Below are 19742 nucleotides of genomic sequence, written 5' to 3' on the forward strand. Positions count from 1 at the left end.
ACCCGTGAGTTATGAATCAACCTTTCCTGCTGTTGCGTCATGGTTCAGTGTTGATGCTAATTCGTACGCGCCGCGCTAGTGTGGCCGAAGAGCGTTCTGGGCGGCCGGAGGATTTTGATAATTACGTGACCTTCCTCAAGAACCTCCGCGGCATGCTGGGGAACCGGGGTCTCACCATCACCCTGCCGGCCTCGTTCTGGTACCTGCAGCACTTCGACATCAAGAACATGGAGCCTATCCTGGACTGGTTCAACATCATGAGCTACGACCTGCACGGAACCTGGGACGGGACGAACCCGTACTTGGGGCCGTACATCAACTCGCACACCAACCTGTCCGAGGTCGACCTGGCCATGGACCTGCTCTGGCGCAACGACATCGACCCCAAGAAGGTGGTCATGGGCATGGGTTTCTACGGCCGCAGCTTCACCCTGTCGGACCCCGCCTGCGAGACGCCCGGCTGCGGCTTCTCGGCGGGCGGCAACCCGGGCAAGTGCTCGGCGTCGGCCGGCAGCCTGATGTTCTCCGAGATCAAGGAGATCGTCGACGCGGGCGCGGACGTGGTGCACGACGAGAAGGCCGGGGTCAAGATGGTGACGTGGGACACGAACCAGTGGGTCTCGTACGACGACGACGAGACGCTGCAGGCCAAGATGGACTTTGCCAACGAGCTGTGCCTCGGCGGCGTCATGGTCTGGGCCGCGTCGACCGACGACAACCAGGGCACGGCGATCCGGGCCCTGGCCAAGGCGGCGGGCAAGACGGACCTGTCGGTGTCGGCGCTGGCGGCGACGCGCAAGAACGACCCGAGCCAGTGCGTCTGGGGCGAGTGCGGGGCCAACTGCCCGTCCGGGCTGATCCCCGTGTCCGAGTCGTCGGGCAACAAGAACCCGCTCGGCATCGAGCTCGGCTGCACCGAGGGCAAGCGCAACTTCTGCTGCCCGTCCAAGGACCCGCCCACTTGCAAGTGGAAGGGCAGCCCCAAGTTCTGCGGCATGCTGCCCAGCAACGCGTGCGGCGACTCCGAGATCGAGGTCTCGGCCAGCACCGACGGCTGCTGGACCGGCCACAAGTCGCTCTGCTGCACCAAGACGGCCGCGACCGACGTCCTCGACGCCTGCAAGTAGTTCGGCGCCGCGCCCATCTGCACCCTCAAGTCTTTCGTCCCCTCCCTGTTCGGGCCGCTTGGGGGAGCCTTCTCGTTCCAGTCGTACGGCTGCGGCGACGACAGCAGCAAGCCCAAGGAGCTCACCAAGGCAAAGCAGGGCCAAGGAGGCCAGCAAAGCTGCTCCTACAACGGAGGGTTCAAAAGTTTATGTTGCGAAGACCCCATTCCCTGGACGGGTTGCAAATGGTGAGTTTTCCCAAAACCAAATTACCAACCCTTTTCGGCTCCTCCGTCACCACATACTGACTCAACCTCTCCGTATTAGGCGGGCTGGAAGCACCACATGGGTGCAATGGGAAAAGCTCCTCGTCGGGCCCATTGGAAACCTCTTCTTTGACTTCTCGACGGAATGCAAGACCGGCTGCGAGCCCGGGGGAGACGACCGTAGCCACCGACGGCTGGGGCTGCCGGTCGGGCACCTACTCCTACTTCTGCTGTTCGGATCCAAACAAGCCACCCGTGCCGGAAGTGCCTGACGTCAAGCTCTGCTACGGGCCCAGCCACCTCGATCAGCTCGAGAGCGGCCCAGAGGCAGAGAGCAACCTTCCCAACGTTTTCGAGGAGGAACACAAATTCGACGGACAATGCGGGACCGCAGACACGACCAGGCTCCTCCGCGGCCGAGACCAGGACGTTGGTTCTTCCAACTCGTCTATGGTATTCCTCGCGAGAGGAGCGACCAGCGAAGAGCTGGCCTACATGGAGACATCCGAGCTCCTCGGCACCCGCGATCTGGCCAAACGCGGCGCCCGGGAGCGAGTCGCCATGGCGCTGTGCGGCCCCCGGGGCCAGAAGTCGAGCACCTGGGTGCAGACGCACCCGGGCGCGTCGAGCATCATCCGGACGACGGGCAAGGCGTGGACGGTGGCGCAGCAGGGCCTCTGCGCGGCGGTGGGCCTGACGGGCCTGAGCACGCTGGCGCCCTCGACGGACTGGGTGACGGAGCACGTGCTGGAGAAGCAGGAGTTCCGCAACGCGCTCGAGTACGTGGCGGCCGGGCAGACGCCCGGGGGCACCGCGCTCCGGGCCGGCGCCGTCCCGTTCGCCCAGGTCTTCGGCGCCAACGGCATCTTCCAGCAGAACTGGCCGAGCGCCACCTACACCAACCTGCAGTTCACGCACACCTGGGTCGGCAACATCAACGACTTCTTCACCGGCCTGCTGGGCCGCACCGCCGACGCCGGCCTGCAGAACCGCTTCATCGAGAACCTGCAGGTCTGCGACCCCGACTTCAACGTGTACAAGGAGTACATGGTGGCGGGGCTGGACTTCGTGTCGCGGTCCAACTGGAACGGCTACAACGCGCAGGACCGGGTCGGGATCCTGCTCGACATCGTCGACATGCACAACTACTGGGGCGAGAGCCTCGTCGTGACGGCCTTCTCGTCCACCTTCAACAACATCGCGACCATGGTCGGCGACCTCACCCGCTACGCCGCGACCCAGGGCATCACCTACGACTTCCAGGACGCCTGGGAGCAGATCATGCCGGACTACTTCGCGTGGCAGGCGGACAGGATCCGCGACACGTTCGGGACGTACGTCAGCGAGGAGCTCCTGTACTGGGCCAGTCCTGTGGCCGCGCTTACCCACTCGCCGACCGTCATCACGGCCATGACCAACACACTTACCGACCTCCAGACCAATGCCAATACCTATCTGGCACTTCAGATTACAGCCATGACGACCTGGAGTTTGGAGACTCGTCGAATTGTTTTCTTTAACAACTTCTTGTATTTATTGCTGCTACCGTCACATTGTCGACGTCATATATTGAATGAAAGACATATAATCTCGCTACATCTCGTTATATTACTGGGAAAGCCATGACCTAAACAAGCTAGGCTTCCTTCAACTTGGCCATGGGCGAGCCTTTTGGATCATCCAATGATTTAATGTTTCCCGGTTCGGCTAGTAGGTACTCTAAGGCCTTGGCTGCCTCCATCTCTGGCCATGCTTCAGCAGCACATAGCCAAATGGTATTTCGAAAAGTAAAACGATGGCGTAGATGCCAAAGCACCAGCCAAGACCCACCGTATCGTCCAGTGGTTGCTGTATCGCAATGCCCACACCCGCGCCTATGCACCTCACCAGGTTGTAAGATGCCTGAACGGTAGCCGATGCCGTTGGGTTCAAGTCGGTCAGTAGGGTCCCGCACATCTGAATTTGGCGAAAGCAGCATCAGTCAAGCCCCTTCAACGCGCACTAGTACGAGACAGAAGACTTACTGTGACGATGCAGGAGGTTGTAGCTCCCGTCAAGAACTGCATAATGAGGGGGACTGAGATATGCTGATGGCAGGTCGTCAGTCTAATCAGTGCAAAGCTTATCTAGGTGTTGAAGGAAGGATGCAGCGTGACGTACTGTCTCTTCCATCAGACTTATCCCATAGGCCATTGTCCCTAACGCACTAATGACCACCATCGGATGGAACCCCTGCAAACGGGCCTTCTCGATAGGGAATCCTGATATGTCGTTGCCCTTTTGGTACTGGCCGTTTTCAAGCCCGTGCTTTGCCACGAATTTCGTAATATTCCTATTCAGGATCTTTCCTGTTCACTTGTCAACATCCTGATGTTTGGCCAAAGTAGCTAGGCAGGTTTATTACCAGTACTGTAAGAGCCCATAGCTCCCCCAACCCCTGAAGGGATATAGACTAACCCGGCCTGTAGGTAGTCCAGTTGGTATAAGTCCACGCACTGGGCTGCCAAAGACGTCTGGAGGGTCATTTTGACGGTGTATGTGATCGATCCGATGCAGATAATTGAGAAGTTCGCCCTGTTGCACAGTAATCTGATGCATACAAATGGATTCGGAATACGGTACTGTCGCTTGCGGGCCCCTTTTTCTTCCTCGTCTCGGGTTCGGTCTTTTACTACCAACCCGAAAAGGCTTCGCCTAATGCCGGAAGTTCTGGTGCTGCCATTACCCACGATCTTTCGTTGGGTCTCTGGAAGAAACATCATAATGACTAGGAGGTATACCCCCGTGAGTATAGATAGGAACCAGAAGATCCACCTCCAGCCCAGCTTCTGGGTAAGCACGCCCGCTACGACAGGTCCGAAGCTCGGTGCTGCATTGCTGCTGCTCAGTCATCAACAGGCCTTTCTGATAGAATGGTGAAGTGAGTACGCACAATATCAATAACGTTCCCACATACGACCCCCCTTTCGCCAACCGTAGTGATATCAGCCAAGACCCCATATGAGGCGCCGTAAGTACCTATGATGAAACTCAGACTGATATTAGTAAGCTTAGGAATGAGAAATCGTACCAGATGAGCCAGCGCTCTGGACCATACGCAGAACGAGGAGGCCGGCGTAGGACGTCTGTAAGGCGATGCCAATATTGGACGCGAAGAACAGAATGAACATGACCATATAGGCCAGCCTCCGACCCCCTTGGTCGGCAAGGTCGCCCATGAACGCCCGTGCGATCCCGGCCACCACTAGGTATGAGGTCACCGTGAGGTTGATGAGGGTGAGAGAGACTCCGAAGTCGCTCGCCATGGGCACCAGAGCGGGGAAGTAGATGTAGCTGCTGAGCGTGGAGAACATGGCGCCGAAGGAGGCCAGGGAGCTGATCCATATTTTCTCGCCGCGGGTGAAGATCGAGTAAGGCGGCTCCGATGCGGTCTCATCGCTTGCGTCTTTCGTTTTGCTCTCCTCGGCCAGTCTAACTGGCTGATGGACAATAGGGGGTGTAGCCCCCGCATCTTTGTTTTGGCCGTACATCGCTCTTTGGGGATACCGACTCGGTTCATAGAAGCAGCAAGTTGAAATCGCCTACGTCCTGTGGGAAGGAGGGAGTTTTTCAAGTGACATGAAGACCTTAGAACCTCGGTGTTTGGTTCAAAGTGCATTCCACGCCGTGCATTCCTTGGGCGTGTTGTTTGTTGGGGATCGAACCAACAGGCACCCCTGCGATGTGACGCGGAGATGTCTGCGCTTGTAGGCTTCTACGACCCAAACAGCCGGGTACATCTCCAATCTTGGCTGTCGATCATGTGAGTGATGACCCGAGCAGGAAAGGCGGCGCTTAGCTATGAACACATAAAGTGACAACATTCCCCTAATTTTTTACCTTACGGCGCAGATCAACTCACAGTCCTCCCACGCCGCCATGGAAACGAAACGAACTCAATCCGTGGACTTGATTGATCAAAATGCCAACCTTGATGCAGCAGTGTTCGAGAGTAAGTTGGCATATGGCCCGTTTCCAATCGTGTTTACTGATAACACCAGAGCTTCCGAAAAGATGCATCGTTTTGGCTGTGACGCCCTCGGGAAGAAGTCTTTGGGTTGGAACTGTCAAGATCGAGGTCCAATTATAGAATGGCTCAGTAGCAGTCTTCTTCCAAAAAAGTATATCGTGCTCTGCCCCCAGGCCACTGAGATCCTATACACTGATCCGAGCTTAGGGCGCGTCAGGGGACACAGGGGTGCGAATGATGAGGGGAACGTTCGAAGCAGAGCAGGCGATTTACGAGACCCTACCTGAGCAAACAACTCGGCCCGTGGGCTGGGGGACGTACAAGGACGATCCCGATACACATTTCTACATGTGCGAGTTCATCGAAATGTACGACATCATCCCAACTGCGCACGACTGGGCCGCCACAGTCTCCCGCCTGCATCTCAACAGTATGGGCAAGTCACCTACTGGACAATTCGGGTTCCACGTGACCACCCATCTGGCCAACGTGCCGATCAACAACACCTGGAAGTCTTCGTGGCAGGCGTTTTGGGGGCAGCAGATGGAGAGTCTGTTTGACCAGGACGAGATCCTACATGGACGGGACGAGAAGATGACGCGGCTGAATGAGCTCTACCTCAAACGGGCGATCCCGAGGTTCCTTGGACCCTTGGAGTCCAACGGGAGAACCATAAAGCCGTGCCTGATCCACTCGGACCTCTGGCCCGGAAACATCAAGCCTGCCGCTGCTACGAATGAGCTCGTCATGTTCGACTCTTGCGCCTACTGGGGCCATAACGAAGGTACGGTTCATTATCCCAGCTCGATTCTCCTTCGAGACCAGGTGGTCACTGACAGCTATTGAGCAGCTGACTTGGGTATCTGTCGAAACCCGAGATACAAGCTTGGCCCAGCCGCTCTCCGCGAGTACTTCCAGCACGTGCCCATGTCAGAGCCCACGGCGGATTTTGACGGGCGAAATCATGTGTACGCTATGAAGTACTATGCTCTGCTGTCTATCATGTACTCCAAGGACACGAGATTTCGCGCAATGTGAGTGCAGAGAGATCCTGTAGCGGTGGCCGTCTGGCTGACTCGTCGTCTTTCAGCTTCGCAGAAGAGATGAGCTCGCTGGTCAGCAAAGCAGGAGCCGGTGAGGAAGCCAACCTGTAGATTGGAAAAAATGTGGTATTACTGTCAGATACTATGACTTAACGAATGAAGTCGAAGAATTGAAGATCCCGTATCAATTCTGTCCGATTCTGTCTGTGTTCCTTAATTTATCCATTGCCCGCCTTTACACAAGAAAAGTCGTTGAGATATTTCTTAGGACCCAAAGCTGCATGCATCGAGACACATAACACTTCATCTATTATGAGATTACGTATTTGTCAGACCTCTAAGTATTCCAACTCATTAGCGGCCATTTATCGTGTGTACGTAAGGAACGTCCAAAACATACAAGGAAGGGCACTCAACGAGGTCGAGAGGCTTGGGAGGACGCAACGATGGTAGTAGTAGATTTGATCCCGTCCTCGGGGTCACCAGCACCGGCCCTCGAAGGAAGTCTGTGCATCTTCACCCTTTCCGCTTGGCGACCTCGACCGTGGAACAGGCGGCGGAATAGCGGGATGCAGACGGCGATGATTCCCACGCTCGGTTCCAAGCCCAGCAGGAACTCCTGGACCAGTGCGTTGAGGGGTTTTGTCTGGTACACTATGATGGTGCGGACCAACGCCACCACACAAGTTCTAGAACGCGTCAACCGAGAAGTTAGTGTTATTGCCCCATCCCAATTCCGGAGTCCTAAGATATGCTACTCGAGACGATGTGGCTCGAAACTAAACACTGAGTGAATAAAGGGTGAACCCACAAGAAGCCCAGACCAAACGAAATCATGACCGATATTTTCTTCTTGCTCTTTAGCCGGACGGACACCAGCTGCCAGATGGGCACACAGAAGATAGCGAAGTCGAGTACCACAGCCGACACCGCGTTAAATATGCCGTTGACCTTGTTCATGTGTCGCATATCCGTCGGGGGTTCGCGAGGTTGCACCAGCGCTCCGTGGGAGAGTCGATGTACAAGGTAGCCGTGATGGACGCCGACGCCGAGATGACACTGGCGTATGTAAGGATGCGTATCGTCAGCCTGACTGTCTTCGAAGACGAGTAGAAGATCTCTCGGAGCAGCGCGAGTGTGGAGAACTTGAGGAGATATACAAGGATGGCCCAGATCAGCTTGATGGTCATCTCGACCTAGGATGCGTGAATCGCCTGGTTAGCTTCCATACATGCTACAATTCATCGCACAGGAAGCGAGACGGGATTGATTTCTCACGCGATGATATGAGAGACAGAAGTCCATGTTCGTCTTGGCGAGCTCAGCGTTGGTTCGCATATCGCCCTCTTTCGTGCCAGCTACGAGAGTGACTAGGTAGACAAGTGCCAGTTAGATACGAAGAGTCTGTGACGATGGCTTGGGCCATCACCCACCGTAAATAACAAGTACCCAATACGCCAGCATCGCGACATTATCTAGAATTATCAAGTCATCACTCAGCTGCAATCGCTTCCCTGAGGTCCTTCTTGCCCAGATGCGGAGCGCAACAGCCCCGGTGGGGAGTATGCTAAACAGTAGAGCGAGGGCGACGAGGACGGTTTGCTTTTCGTTTTGGATGAGGGTCATGGCTGCTTAAGGGTTGGTATGTCGGCGATGTTGAGTTTGGAGTAAAGGTTCAGCCAAACGAAAGATTGAAACATTTTGGTGTACGGTGTTTCACAAGGTCCACAGTAGCTTTATCAACTAGAGATGGTCGAGCTGTTGTCCGTCGATTGATTTTTTCATGCAAGGAGGCGTTAAGATTTCGACTTGATTCGCTCAGAGCATGTTTCAAGATGATTATATGCCTGCATCTACCCTTGAGTGGCCATGTTGCTCGTTACCCCTTGCCTGAAGCAAGCTATCTAATCCCGCATTTGCTGCCATGTCGCCCAGGGTGCCCTACTTGAGGCAAGCAAAGCACGCGTGGCAGAAGTCCTTGGTCGCAATTCGTCATCAGGCTCTTCAGTCTAGATGGCTAACTGACTGCGCACCTGTTCGCGAAGCTCATTACAGCCTTATATTCAACTATTTTTCATCGACTCCAATCTGGTAGATTCCCACAGAAACAAGTACCGCCTTAACATACATATCCAAGTATTTAAAGATTATCAACCACCCAGGGACCCGGCACAATCCGTTCCTTGTCTTGCCTCACCGAAATAGGACTCTGTAAAAGAGCGATAGAAACACCGGAGAAGATCAGCACGTCAAATGTCGAAACATAGAATACGTCTGGGACAAGCAGCCCCTGACTCACTGACTCTCATTAGCAGCTGATCGATGATGATGGTTAGGGCTGCTCATGAAAAGATAGCATGTAACTTACAAGTGGCATTTAATAAGGCTGGGATCTTTGGGAAGACACCATAATAGTAGAGGTAGATTTGATGCCCTCTTCAGGCTGACCAACCTTGACTCTCGACGGAAGCCTATGCATTTTGACCCCTTCTGCGGTGCGGGTTTGGTGGTCCTGGGATACTGGCCGTAGGAGTGGTATGCAAACTGCAACAATTCCTACGCTCGGTTCCAAGCCCAACAAGAACCATTCCAGCACCATACTTCCGTGGAACCAGTCCTGATACCAAAGTATGGTGCGCACCAGGGCCACCAAGCAAGTGCTTAAGACAGTCAGCTGGTGCAATTTCTCAGGTAGCGATAAAGACAAAGCAACTGATAGGGGCAGGGGTTTCTCACAGGAAGCCTAGGCCAAACGCTAGCATGATACCCCTTTTCTTCCGACTGTCGAGCCTCAAGTGAAATAATTGCCAGATGGGTATCAGGAAAATGGCAAAGTCAAGCACCACATCCGCCGAGAAGTTGAGGAACCCGTTGACGGAGTCCTTGTAGTATAGGTCGGCATCCCAATCGATATTGGGGTCCGCCGGTAGAGCGATATAGAGCGTTCCCGTGAGGGACGCAGTAGCGCAGACAACGCTCAGGTACGTCAAAGCGCCGATGACGATTTTGGCAGGCCTCGTAGTGCTGGAAAAGGTCTCACGGAGTAGGGCCAGCGTGGAGAATTTGAGAAGATAGACGGCGGCGCCGAACAGCAGCTCGATTGCCGCCAAGCCCTGGTGTGCGCGTTAGTCACCAAGTAGTCTGGGAATTTGGGACGGAGGAAGGGGAGAGAATGATCCTGTACGTACCCTACAGAGCTGCCACATCTCGGGAACGGTTATTTTGTCGTACTCGCTGTCTTTCTCCACGCCGGTTGCGAAGACGGCTGGTCGGACAAGGCTTGGTCAGAGCCCTAAGCACCGAAAGGAGGATGGAGGCTGCTTACTGAGTATGACTACCGACCAGTACGCCAGCAAGGTAGCATTGTCCAGGAGTATCAAGCCGTCACTCCATTGGGGTCGTTGCCCAGATATCCTTCTTGCCCAGATACGGAGAGCAACGGCACTGGTTGGAAGTAGACTGAACAGTATGGCCATGGCCAACATGATACTTTGGATAGCATCTGGTACGGGGTGAAGGGAGGACATGGTTGATTTGGGCTAATTCGAGTCTTTGCTGGATGAGATACGTGGGAGCATTGAGTCGACCGTGCGCTGAGGCTAGTCTTCCCGGAGGTTTCAAAACTCAAAGGATCCCACTGCCTACGCCATCTCTTATATAACATGACCTGCATGCTACGAACACCTCGGCCCTGTCAAGGCGGCAGGTTAATTATGCAGCCTATCGGGTGTTGGGCATAAGCAAGGGGCGTTGGACGGGAGTTTCAGATGTCCAATTTTAACAGTCCAACTGCACACTTGTTGGGGTTGACATTCACAGGTTTTGTTAGGACTGAAGAATGCTAAAAGGGGCCGTCGACGCAGGGCGAGAGTGACACCACCACCCAGTCAGTTTACGGCCGCAAGCCATCCCGTCCTTGCATCACCTTCTACCCCCAGCAATGCGCCTTGTCAAAACTCGCACAAGCGCTCTGGGGGAGTTCATTGGACGGAACCTCCCGCGCTATCCCACCCTCTCCCCCACCTGGGAAGAGGAAGAGAGGTCTAAGGAACTCTAGAAATTTCAGCGACGCCAGTAGTTGAAACAACACAGATTGGGATCTGTGGTCAGGTTAGTTGTGGCGCTCCGCCACTTATCAAGATGGTCAATCAATCATTTCCTAGCTACCTATCTATACATCCAGCCCCGTCATCTTGCGGAGCTTTCGAGTATTCCTCATGACGCGTCGGATCATCAGGCGCCAGAAAGCTCACTTCTCGGTGAGAAACAGGATCATGAGTTCCTCGCCTTTGGTTAGAGCAGCCATTTTCGCTTCGAGCTTTCGCCGTTCCTGCTTTCCCTCTTCACTCTCTCCTGCAATGTCACTGACTATCTCATCGGTTAGGCCCATGACCACCAGTGGACTGAATATGTCAGGCAGTTTCTGCATCAAGTACACCTCAACCGCATTGACTTCAAAGTCATCAATGAACTTCTTAAGGGCCACCTGTTATTCAAAAACTGTTAGTTGCTGGGGTGAAAAAAAAAGAAGAATGATATTGCGATGCAGATGAGAGATTTATGTATTTACCTTGTAGTAGGCTTCCACCGTGTCTGTCGCAAGACTTGCCGCATATTTGTCCATGTTCGGTTCCATCAAGCCAGTACTACTCAGTAGGCAATCGATGAGCTTGTCCACCTGGAAATTGCCTTGGTAGTTGCCTTGAGCAATCTGGTCTTCTCCTAGAAACTCGGTCACACGTTTCCGAATGACCGACGACTGACGCTTTGCTTGTGCCTTTTGCACGTTCTCCGTGAGATAGTGATTCTGGGTCATGGGATGGAACTCCTCGAGTGGTAGAAGCAGTTGTTGACCCATTTCCTTCGCATGTGCCCAAGCTCACGGGTAGCTGGCTCGGTGATCTTGGACCGAATTCGGCTTGCAACGTCTTCATTAGTTACATGACATAATATTACAGTGGCCGCATCGACCGTTACCCGTGACGATCGTCTGGGCGCAGCCCCGGCCATGCATCGCCTCGGAGAAACAAACTAGATCCTTTCTGACTATAGCACGCAGTGGGCGCTCATTGTACTCGTTCGGGTCGGATTTGGTGAAGAACGTATTGGAATAGTCACCTCTGACTGCATCCCGAAGGAGATTGGTGAATCGTTGGCTGATTTCGACGAGTTAGGCTCGCTGTTCTTTCTGACTTCTTCGCTCCCGGCCTAGATGTTCCAGTGCGATTTTGCACTCTTTTAGGCTGCTCTGGATTTCTTCCAGGACGTTGGGGATGTGCTTCAAGACGTGATTGTGGAGCACGCGGCTCAGACGAGACTTGAGAGACTCCACTCCAAGTTGCGAATCTGTAAGTTTGTTCCAGGGAGATTTGGCAAAGAACTTTGGCTCTAGCTGATCTCGAACATCGCTGGCTACAGTCGTCTCACCAAAGCCTCTGTTGCGTAAGACATGCCAGCCTAGACTAAGCGGGACTTCCTTGGTATTGGACAGATTGACGTAGAACTTCTCGGTATTCGAATATCGATCCAGCTTGTCCGGCTTAGTGATGAAACCTGAAGGTGGAGGTAGCGTCGGAGATGTTGCCAGAAACATCCCAACAAGATAAACATATTGGGCTGAGTACCCCTCTCGCGGGCACGAAAGATATTGAAAGGAAACCTACCCGGCGTTCTCGTACCGTTAGGGTCGATTTCTCGAGCCCTTTGGGTGACCTGCTGGAGCGCGAACTCATTTGCTGCCGATACAACCGCCAGGATGATGATTCGAGGCTTCTTCATATATGATATCACCAGTTCCTCAACCGTCTGAGCATCTTCGGCAGATTGGGTTATGGTCGACGACTGGAAGAGACCGGGCAAGTCGACCAGGGTCAAATGAGGCTGGTTTGGACCTGAAACCTCAATACGTAGGATATCGCGGCTGAAAGCTTTACCATCCGAGAGAATGAGCCGCTCCTTGGCTGCCTCTATGGCCTTCTCGATGGCCAGGTCAGTAGACTCACCTTCGAGCGTTGCCTCCTCAGCAACGCCATGCCTGGTAACAAAGACTTTGAACTCGGCCTCTTCCTGGCGGCGAAGGACGAGCTCGGTGGCAAATGGGGTGCAAAGCCCATCCTGGGCTTCGAAAGGGACTCGTGATATAGCCTCCAACACTGAGCTTTTTCCGGATGACTGATCACCGCAGACGATGATCTGTGGTAGGTCAAGATAATGGTTGACGCCGTGTGAGCTCAGTGAGTCGATAAGATCGATAATTCTGCGACTATCGTCAGACGCCAATAGCGCGGTTGAACCGATCGCTGCGTCAGGCATCTTGGGCTGTTGGTGGCTGTTTCAATGAACAATAATGGGTTGGGAGGTCAAGTTGTCGGATGGAAGATGGAACGGAAAAAGGTACGATGGTGATGGGAATGTGGAAAGAGCCGAAATTTATATGGTGAGGGTTTGGGCTGGAGGGTCTTGCCATTGGATTTAAGAAAGCAGGTACATTGAATTTTTACTTACCAATGCCTCAACTGGGATAGCTGCCTGTCTTTAGGTACATGTTGGGCATTTACTAGCCTTTCACACAATGGTGACTACATCGGGCAGTTCAGTTCTTAGATGCAGTGGTACTGGTATAGAAGGTACCTTAGGTATTCCTTAGGTCTTCCGTGGTATAGAAGTGTAGTGTTATTTCTTCATGACTGCCCAGGTCTCTCACGAGGGCCAAATCCCAACATGGCATTTGAGTCCACCGCACTCTCGTCTTTTAGCTTCGACGCACTTTCCACGCCAGCTACGGGAACTCGATACTCGAACCTTTTGCCTGGTTGCGCAGATGCCACAGCATGTGGAAACGGCAAGTACTCAGGCAGGAGGCTGAGCTGCCTCAGCAACGTCCCCTGGTCCCAGCTGATGTGTTCATGGTACAGCCGGTCCCCGCGGATGTTCACGACGCTGGTGAATGGCACTTGGAGATACTTGCCGGTGGGCGGAACACCTGGGACGCTGTTTCATAAGTTTTCTTCGTCAGCTGACGCGCTATCTTGTAACTGGCAGACTCAAGAGACAAAGGAGAGCGTTCGAGGAGAAACAACTTACAGCCAGTCAACAACACGGTCATGCGTCATCTTGGTCACAAACTCATCAATGACCCTGTCGATGCCCACGGTCCGGCTGACAAGCTCCAGCTCCGTATCCGGCGGGTTCGCAAAGACGAAGTGGTTCGTGTAGAACTCCGTCAACTTCTCCCTACCTATGCCGCCCGTCAAAGTCGGGATATGATTTACTAAATGGTTTTCGGTCAGTCAGTTGCCCGAAAGGAAATCTCACAATTGAGTCACAATAATAAGAAACCCCGGGCCAAAACTCACCATAGGGCTCCTCGACCATGGTCGCCATGGTCTGCTCGACATCGCGGGCCTCGAACTCCCAGTAGGTGTGCTCGTCCCAGATCTTCTCGAGATCGAAGAAGGGCCCGCCGACGAGCGGCTTGAGGAAGGACAAGGTGCGCGTGTGCGCCACGGACGCGGAGCCGGCGTGGAAGTGCCCGTCGGCGGGGATGGCGAAGGACGGCGCCTTGGCCGCGGCCCCGTAGTAGTGCTGTTTCACGTTGTCCGGCGCCGCCGCCGCCGCATCGTCGACACCGCCCGCGGGGTTCGGGCTCGGGCTCGGGCCTGGCAAGTGAGCCAGGGCGGGAAGCTGGCTGGCGGTGTAGGAGGCTGGCTCCGCGCCGTAGTAGACCACGGCGAGGGCCTGGTCGCAGGCGGCTTCGATGGCCGTCGCGGTAATGGGACAGATTGCCGTTGCCGAATAGACTGGGGAAAGGTTTCAGATAAAGTTAGAACGAGCACCACACACGATTACACTTCCAACAAGTGTCTAGACCACGTGGCCGAGTGCCAAGTGCCGCCGCCCTTACATTACTTACCGATGAACCCGAGCTCCCTCGCCCCATCGCAAGAAGGCAGCTTTTCCAGTTCCTGGATTGCCTGGTGGAGCTCCTCCTCGTCCAGCAGCCCGCCCGCCGAGACGACCTCATTCGGTACCAGCTCCAGCTGCGCGACGGCGTAGCCCTCCTCCGCCCACTTCTGCAGCGGCGGAGGGTCCAGGGTCTTGTCGTGGCGGCTGGACAAATCAAGGCTGGGGTCGACCAGGAGGACCAGCCCCGGGCCGTGGCCGCGCCGCGTCAGTGGAGGCTGCAGCGTTAGGGTCGGAGAGACGACGATGGAGGGGGCGCTGGGCCGTGGGACCGGCGTCTTCTCGGGATTCGTCGACGACGACATGGCTTGTTACTCGCTCACCGTCCTGGATCCTGAAAGAGGGATTGGTAAAGTGCCTTCTGATCTGAGTAGTACACTAGGCAAACACGGCAGATATCACCACCATTATTACTACCTCGGTTGAAAGCGCGACGGCGACGGCGGGGATCGTAACCCGGCCTTTTACGGTGGAGTACCTGGACATGGAGGTGAAGCAGTGCCGTGCGGCCAATGGTGCGGGGTTCGCATCATCCACAGGTAAGCAGAAATACACTTGGCGACCCTTTGAGGAAAGTCGGCGAAAGTGCCTAGTCGAGGCATAGTATTGGGGAATCTTGTATGCTGAAATTATAAGAGGATAACGGGGAGGCGATTTGTTTGGCATTTTCACCTCACCGACATGACCATCAGGTTGTTCGGGATGGCAAAGTGTCGCGACCCAACATCTCCAATGACGATCCCGACCTCAATCGGGACGTTTTTCCCTTTACTAGTAGAACAAGAATTGCAAAACCACCACCGCTGCGACCTTCAGTGGTGTAGCCCCTCCCCTCCCCTTGCAGAGGATAATGGGTACTTACAATGGCGCTTCCTTGTAGTAGCCTGGCAGAAAGAAGGGTTCCTGGAGGCTTGCCTGCTTGCTGAAGAGATTTCTTGCAAGCAGCAAGCAGCAAGCCCGGCAGAATCTGTCTAGGGCCATAAATCGTGACACATGGATTTCCTCGAGACACGCGGATTGCCCACCACGACCTGCTACGCTGCCCAGCCATTGGGCCACTCTGCCACTTGCTTCAGAGGTTAGCGGTGGTACGCCTGCGGGCGAGCCCACTAAAAAGCCGCTATGGGGATTTAAACGGAGCGCTGTGATTCTCGCACTTTATGCATGCATAGGTTGGCATAAATACTGATCTCATCCGAGAGCCGCCCGCTATTCCAACGACCAGCAGCAGCTTCTGCAGAAAATAACGTCACGGAGGCGACCGGCTCAGGTTCAGGAACATGATGCTAACCCAATTGCCCGACAGACGAAGGGCTGAAAGACAACTAGCAAACCAAACCCAGCGTATCAGAGTAGCAGCAACTTCAATCAACCCTGCCCTACTGACGGGAAACCCTGCGCCAGGCAGATTTGGACGAGTAAGAGGTGTGCCGGTGCTCGATCACGTCAACGGCCCCGACAATAATGCCATCTGTTGTGCCATGGCCCGGGGGACCGTCCACTATGCCACTCGTAGTGTCGTCGAGCACACCTCACGCTCTCACACCTCAATTCGGCCATTCCCTCCGCTGCTGCTCCTGTTTTATTCCCCCTTCCTGACTCGGCCTTTTTCGCTAGGACGGTGCTTAAGCAATGCTTATACAGCTAGAAGCTCCCACGGCTCCCCTTACGTGCTTCTTCCTAGCACCGTCCGTTTTTCAAGAACCCAGTTATAGAGCGGGCCAAGACCCGTAGTCCTGGATCTGGCAGCAAGCAGACTGCGATGGCATTCTCTGCAAGTGCAATCAATGCCTGCTCGCTCAGCCGGTGTGGGGGGTCAGATCCTTTACGTAGTAGATCAATCTGGGACATAATAAAAGTAGCCGCAGCTCCCTTCGACGTCTCAGCCTGTGCAGTCTGATAAGAGTCCCTCGCGAGTCTTACTCCCTTTCTCACTACCTCCCTGCCCCCTGTCACTTCTGATTTCAGCGTTCATCGTAACGGCTCAGAGTGCGAGAGAGAAGTCAGTAGTCGGTTGAGCAGGAGCTAGATCGCGCCGGAGCGGTTACGAGAAGCCAGACGTCTCGTTGGAACTCATCAGCCGTCAAGATGCCGATGAATAAGCAACCCTCGGAAGTCGAGGAGGGCGTCGTGCCCCCGCGCGCCCCCTCGCCCCCGACCAAGACGGCGGCTGCGGGCTACTCCTCGTCCGCGACCTCGGACAGCGCCAACAGCGCCCACGGCGGCAAGGACCTCGACGAGGCCTACGCCGTGTACGCCGCCAACGAGCACCTGGACGCCTCGCCGACCGAGATGAAGCGGGTGCTGCGCAAGGTCGACTACCGCATCGTCACCATCCTCTTCACGACCTACCTGCTGCAGTACCTCGACAAGAACTCGATCAACTTCGCCTCGGCCTTCGGCCTGAAGGAGGGCACCCACCTCGGCAAGAACGAGTACCAGTGGCTCGGCTCCATCTTCTACTTCGGCTACCTCGTCGCCAACTTCCCCTCGGGCTACCTGCTGCAGCGCTTCCCCATCGGCAAGCTCGTCTCCCTCACCACCATCGCCTGGGGCGTCATCCTCATCACCACGCCCGCCTGCACCTCCTTCGCCGGGCTCGCGGTCAACCGCTTCCTGCTCGGCGCCTTCGAGTCCACCGTCAACCCGGCCTTCGTCCTCATCATGTCGACCTGGTACACCAGCGCCGAGCAGCCCCTCCGGCTCGAGGCCTACTACTGCACCAACGGCATCGCCACCATGTTCGGCGGCCTCATCGGCTACGCCGTCGGCCACATCACCACCGGCCTCCCCCGCTGGATGTACGTCTTCGTCATCTTCGGCGCCATCAGCACCGCCTGGGGCTGCGTCAGCCTTTGGGTCCTGCCCGACTCCCCCGAGAACTGCAAGTTCCTCGACGAACGCGAGCGCGCCATCGCCGTCGCCCGCGTCGCCACCAACCGGCAGGGCGTCAAGAACAAGCACTTCAAGATGGACCAGGCCTGGCAGTGCGTCAAGGACCCCAAGACCTGGATCCTCTTCTTCATGTCCGTCGGCGCCCAGGTCCCCAACGCCGCCATCACCAGTTTCACCTCCATCATCGTCGGCAGCTTCGGTTTCGACACCCTCGGCACCCAGTACCTCCAGATCCCCGGCGGCGCCGTCCAGTTCGTCGCCCTGCTCGCGGGCGGCTTCATCTGCTCGCGCTGGCCCAACAACACGCGCTGCCTCACCATGATCGTCGCCAACCTGATCTGTATCATCGGCGCCGCCCTGCTCGTCGGCCTGCCCAACGACGCCAAGTGGGCCCGCCTCGTCGCCCTCTGGCTGTGCTACTTCCAGGGTCTCGGCTTCAGCATGGCCCTCACCATGATCTCGTCCAACATCGCCGGCTCCACCAAGAAGCAGCTCACGTCCGCCATCCTCTTCACCGGGTACTGCGTCGGCAACATCATCGGCCCCCAGACCTTCCGCGACAGCGAAGCCCGTAAGTCAGCTCCTTTGCATCCCTCCATCTGCTTTCCCTTCATTGTCGGATTTGCGCTAACAAGTGTTTTTCTTCTAGCCCACTACCAAAGCGCTTACATCGCCATGCTCGTCGGGTACGCGGTCAAGCTGTTCTCCGTCGTCGCGTTGCTCGCATACATGTGGAGGGAGAACCGCCGGCGGGACCGCGCGGGCCTGACGGACGAGAAGGCGGCCATCGAAGCGGGCATGCACGACACGACCGAGCTGGAGAACAAGGGGTTCAGGTATACCTTGTAGAGCAGAATCTGGATTATAATGCGATTTTCTTTTCAGTTTCGAAATTCGAAACTGTATCACCAACTTCATTTGACCTGTTATTATGTGGTTGCGGTATTTCGTGCGGATAGCTGTATAGCTGTGACAAATTGTGGAAACGAGGGGATGCATTGCGACCAGCACTTGTCGTCCCTTAACAGCCTGCATTGGACGTGCGCTGAATGGCCCCTAGCCCATACCAATGGCGTAAAGGCAGCGTCACGAATACTAACTTGAAAAAGTCAAACGGAACGGCCTGGTTGGGATTTGCGATAATAAATCATTTGGCATGTCCTCAAGTGCGATTGTCTTTCTCACTTCAACACTAATCTCCCTTATAGGGCAGAGCGATTGACGACCGTTTAAACACTGGTAGTGATGCACGCTTACACGAATAGTCACCAAGAGGGAAAGTTACGAGGTCCCAGGCAAGGAATTTGATTAAGCCTCATTGGCAGAATAAATGGTCGTGATCTCATGAGGCATGTTGGCCCAAGGAAGATGAGTCTAAGTCTGCTTGAACCCTCTCAAGTCCAGATGTGTCTGCTTCTAGATGTCTAGAGCTTGACCGGCACTGATGATGGAAATTGTTGCAGGTGCGCACAGAGCATCGGGATGTGATGCGAGAGACTTCAAGGATGCCATGGTCCTGTGCTCGACTTATATCATCGACTCGATCTTCTTGACGCAGTCGGGGAATTCCTTCCAGTCGTACATGATGACGGCGGCATTGCACTGTTCCTTGAGGACCTTGGCCATTTGCTCCATCTTCTCCTGGCCCTCCTCGATACCGTACACGCCGACGTATCCAATGAGGGGGATACCGGCACGCATGGCAGCGGTGGCACCGCTCTTGCTGTCCTCGACAGTCAAGCACTCCTTCTGGGACACACCAAGCTTCTCACAGGCGAAGTTGTAGATGGCGGGGTCGGGCTTGGAGGAAGGCTTCTCCATGCTGGTGGCGGCGCTGTAGACGTGCTCGTCGGGGAAGTAGTGGTCAATGCCGACCTTCTTGATGGAGGCGACGACACGGGGCTTGGCCGAGGTGCTGACGACGGACATGGGGTAGCCCTCCTTCTTGGCCCAGGCGAGCTGCTCGAGAACGCCGGGGCAAGGTTCGCACTTCTCGCTGAGCTTGGCGGTGACGGCACCGAGCTCACGGTCGACGTAGGCATCAACCTCCTTGTCGGTCATGGTGAAGCCATGCTTCTTCTGGAGGCCAACGAGCATGCCACGGAAGTTGTGGCCGACAAAGTCCTCGAGGAGCTGCTTGACGGTGTAGCGGTCGGACTTGCCGTACTTCTCGAGGACCTCATTGGTCAGGTCAGTGCAGGCCTCGAAGGCTAGATGCTCCGACAAGCAGAGGGTGTTGTCGCAGTCGAGAAGGATGTACTTGCACTAGAAAAGCACCGAACCACATCAGTCAGTACACCATTTTCCGAAGACACCACAAAAATTTCCAATGTTGCTGCGGCAGTCAGTCTGAACGGTGTCTGGGATGAAGCTTACACGAGGCATTTTGGGCGAGTGATGTAATGGGTCTTGGTGTGTGGGGTATGGGTTTGTTGTGTTTGCTTTCTTTCTCGAGATGCAC

General features: G+C 55.3%; 10 protein-coding genes across 10 annotated transcripts; 2 read left to right on the top strand and 8 right to left on the bottom strand.

Moving 5' to 3' along the window:
* Nucleotides 1-53: 53 nt before the first annotated feature.
* PG986_002834 (uncharacterized protein) lies at nt 54-3828 on the top strand (the record flags this gene model as incomplete). Its single annotated transcript, XM_066839056.1, has 3 exons — nt 54-1123; nt 1525-2873; nt 3824-3828. The coding sequence occupies 3 exons, from the start codon at nt 54-56 to the stop codon at nt 3826-3828; spliced, it is 2424 nt and encodes an 807-aa protein (XP_066704120.1).
* On the bottom strand, nt 3760-4902 carry PG986_002835 (uncharacterized protein; the record flags this gene model as incomplete). Its single annotated transcript, XM_066839057.1, has 2 exons — nt 3760-4241; nt 4443-4902. 2 exons carry the CDS (start codon nt 4900-4902, stop codon nt 3760-3762), a joined length of 942 nt encoding a protein of 313 aa, XP_066704121.1.
* Nucleotides 4903-5290: 388 nt separating this feature from the next.
* On the top strand, nt 5291-6535 carry PG986_002836 (uncharacterized protein; the record flags this gene model as incomplete). The annotated part of the gene is made up of 4 exons (XM_066839058.1): nt 5291-5363; nt 5599-6165; nt 6232-6415; nt 6472-6535. 4 exons carry the CDS (start codon nt 5291-5293, stop codon nt 6533-6535), a joined length of 888 nt encoding a protein of 295 aa, XP_066704122.1.
* A 301-nt stretch (nt 6536-6836) lies between these two features.
* On the bottom strand, nt 6837-8050 carry PG986_002837 (uncharacterized protein; the record flags this gene model as incomplete). Its single annotated transcript, XM_066839059.1, has 4 exons — nt 6837-7113; nt 7236-7620; nt 7675-7794; nt 7858-8050. The coding sequence occupies 4 exons, from the start codon at nt 8048-8050 to the stop codon at nt 6837-6839; spliced, it is 975 nt and encodes a 324-aa protein (XP_066704123.1).
* Nucleotides 8051-9156: 1106 nt separating this feature from the next.
* Nucleotides 9157-9951, bottom strand: PG986_002838 (uncharacterized protein; the record flags this gene model as incomplete). The annotated part of the gene is made up of 3 exons (XM_066839060.1): nt 9157-9537; nt 9613-9689; nt 9750-9951. 3 exons carry the CDS (start codon nt 9949-9951, stop codon nt 9157-9159), a joined length of 660 nt encoding a protein of 219 aa, XP_066704124.1.
* A 722-nt stretch (nt 9952-10673) lies between these two features.
* On the bottom strand, nt 10674-11282 carry PG986_002839 (uncharacterized protein; the record flags this gene model as incomplete). The annotated part of the gene is made up of 2 exons (XM_066839061.1): nt 10674-10910; nt 10995-11282. The coding sequence occupies 2 exons, from the start codon at nt 11280-11282 to the stop codon at nt 10674-10676; spliced, it is 525 nt and encodes a 174-aa protein (XP_066704125.1).
* Nucleotides 11283-11594: 312 nt separating this feature from the next.
* On the bottom strand, nt 11595-12736 carry PG986_002840 (uncharacterized protein; the record flags this gene model as incomplete). The annotated part of the gene is made up of 2 exons (XM_066839062.1): nt 11595-11977; nt 12103-12736. The coding sequence occupies 2 exons, from the start codon at nt 12734-12736 to the stop codon at nt 11595-11597; spliced, it is 1017 nt and encodes a 338-aa protein (XP_066704126.1).
* A 368-nt stretch (nt 12737-13104) lies between these two features.
* PG986_002841 (uncharacterized protein) lies at nt 13105-14691 on the bottom strand (the record flags this gene model as incomplete). Its single annotated transcript, XM_066839063.1, has 4 exons — nt 13105-13414; nt 13508-13661; nt 13780-14223; nt 14337-14691. 4 exons carry the CDS (start codon nt 14689-14691, stop codon nt 13105-13107), a joined length of 1263 nt encoding a protein of 420 aa, XP_066704127.1.
* A 3255-nt stretch (nt 14692-17946) lies between these two features.
* Nucleotides 17947-18199, bottom strand: PG986_002842 (uncharacterized protein; the record flags this gene model as incomplete). Its single annotated transcript, XM_066839064.1, has 2 exons — nt 17947-18138; nt 18191-18199. The coding sequence occupies 2 exons, from the start codon at nt 18197-18199 to the stop codon at nt 17947-17949; spliced, it is 201 nt and encodes a 66-aa protein (XP_066704128.1).
* A 609-nt stretch (nt 18200-18808) lies between these two features.
* On the bottom strand, nt 18809-19666 carry PG986_002843 (uncharacterized protein; the record flags this gene model as incomplete). The annotated part of the gene is made up of 2 exons (XM_066839065.1): nt 18809-19546; nt 19658-19666. The coding sequence occupies 2 exons, from the start codon at nt 19664-19666 to the stop codon at nt 18809-18811; spliced, it is 747 nt and encodes a 248-aa protein (XP_066704129.1).
* Nucleotides 19667-19742: the final 76 nt, after the last annotated feature.

The sequence above is a fragment of the Apiospora aurea genome (assembly GCF_038362705.1).
Source record: "Apiospora aurea strain CBS 24483 chromosome Unknown utg000002l_segment0_segment0, whole genome shotgun sequence".
In the NCBI taxonomy this organism is placed as follows: domain Eukaryota; kingdom Fungi; phylum Ascomycota; class Sordariomycetes; order Amphisphaeriales; family Apiosporaceae; genus Apiospora; species Apiospora aurea.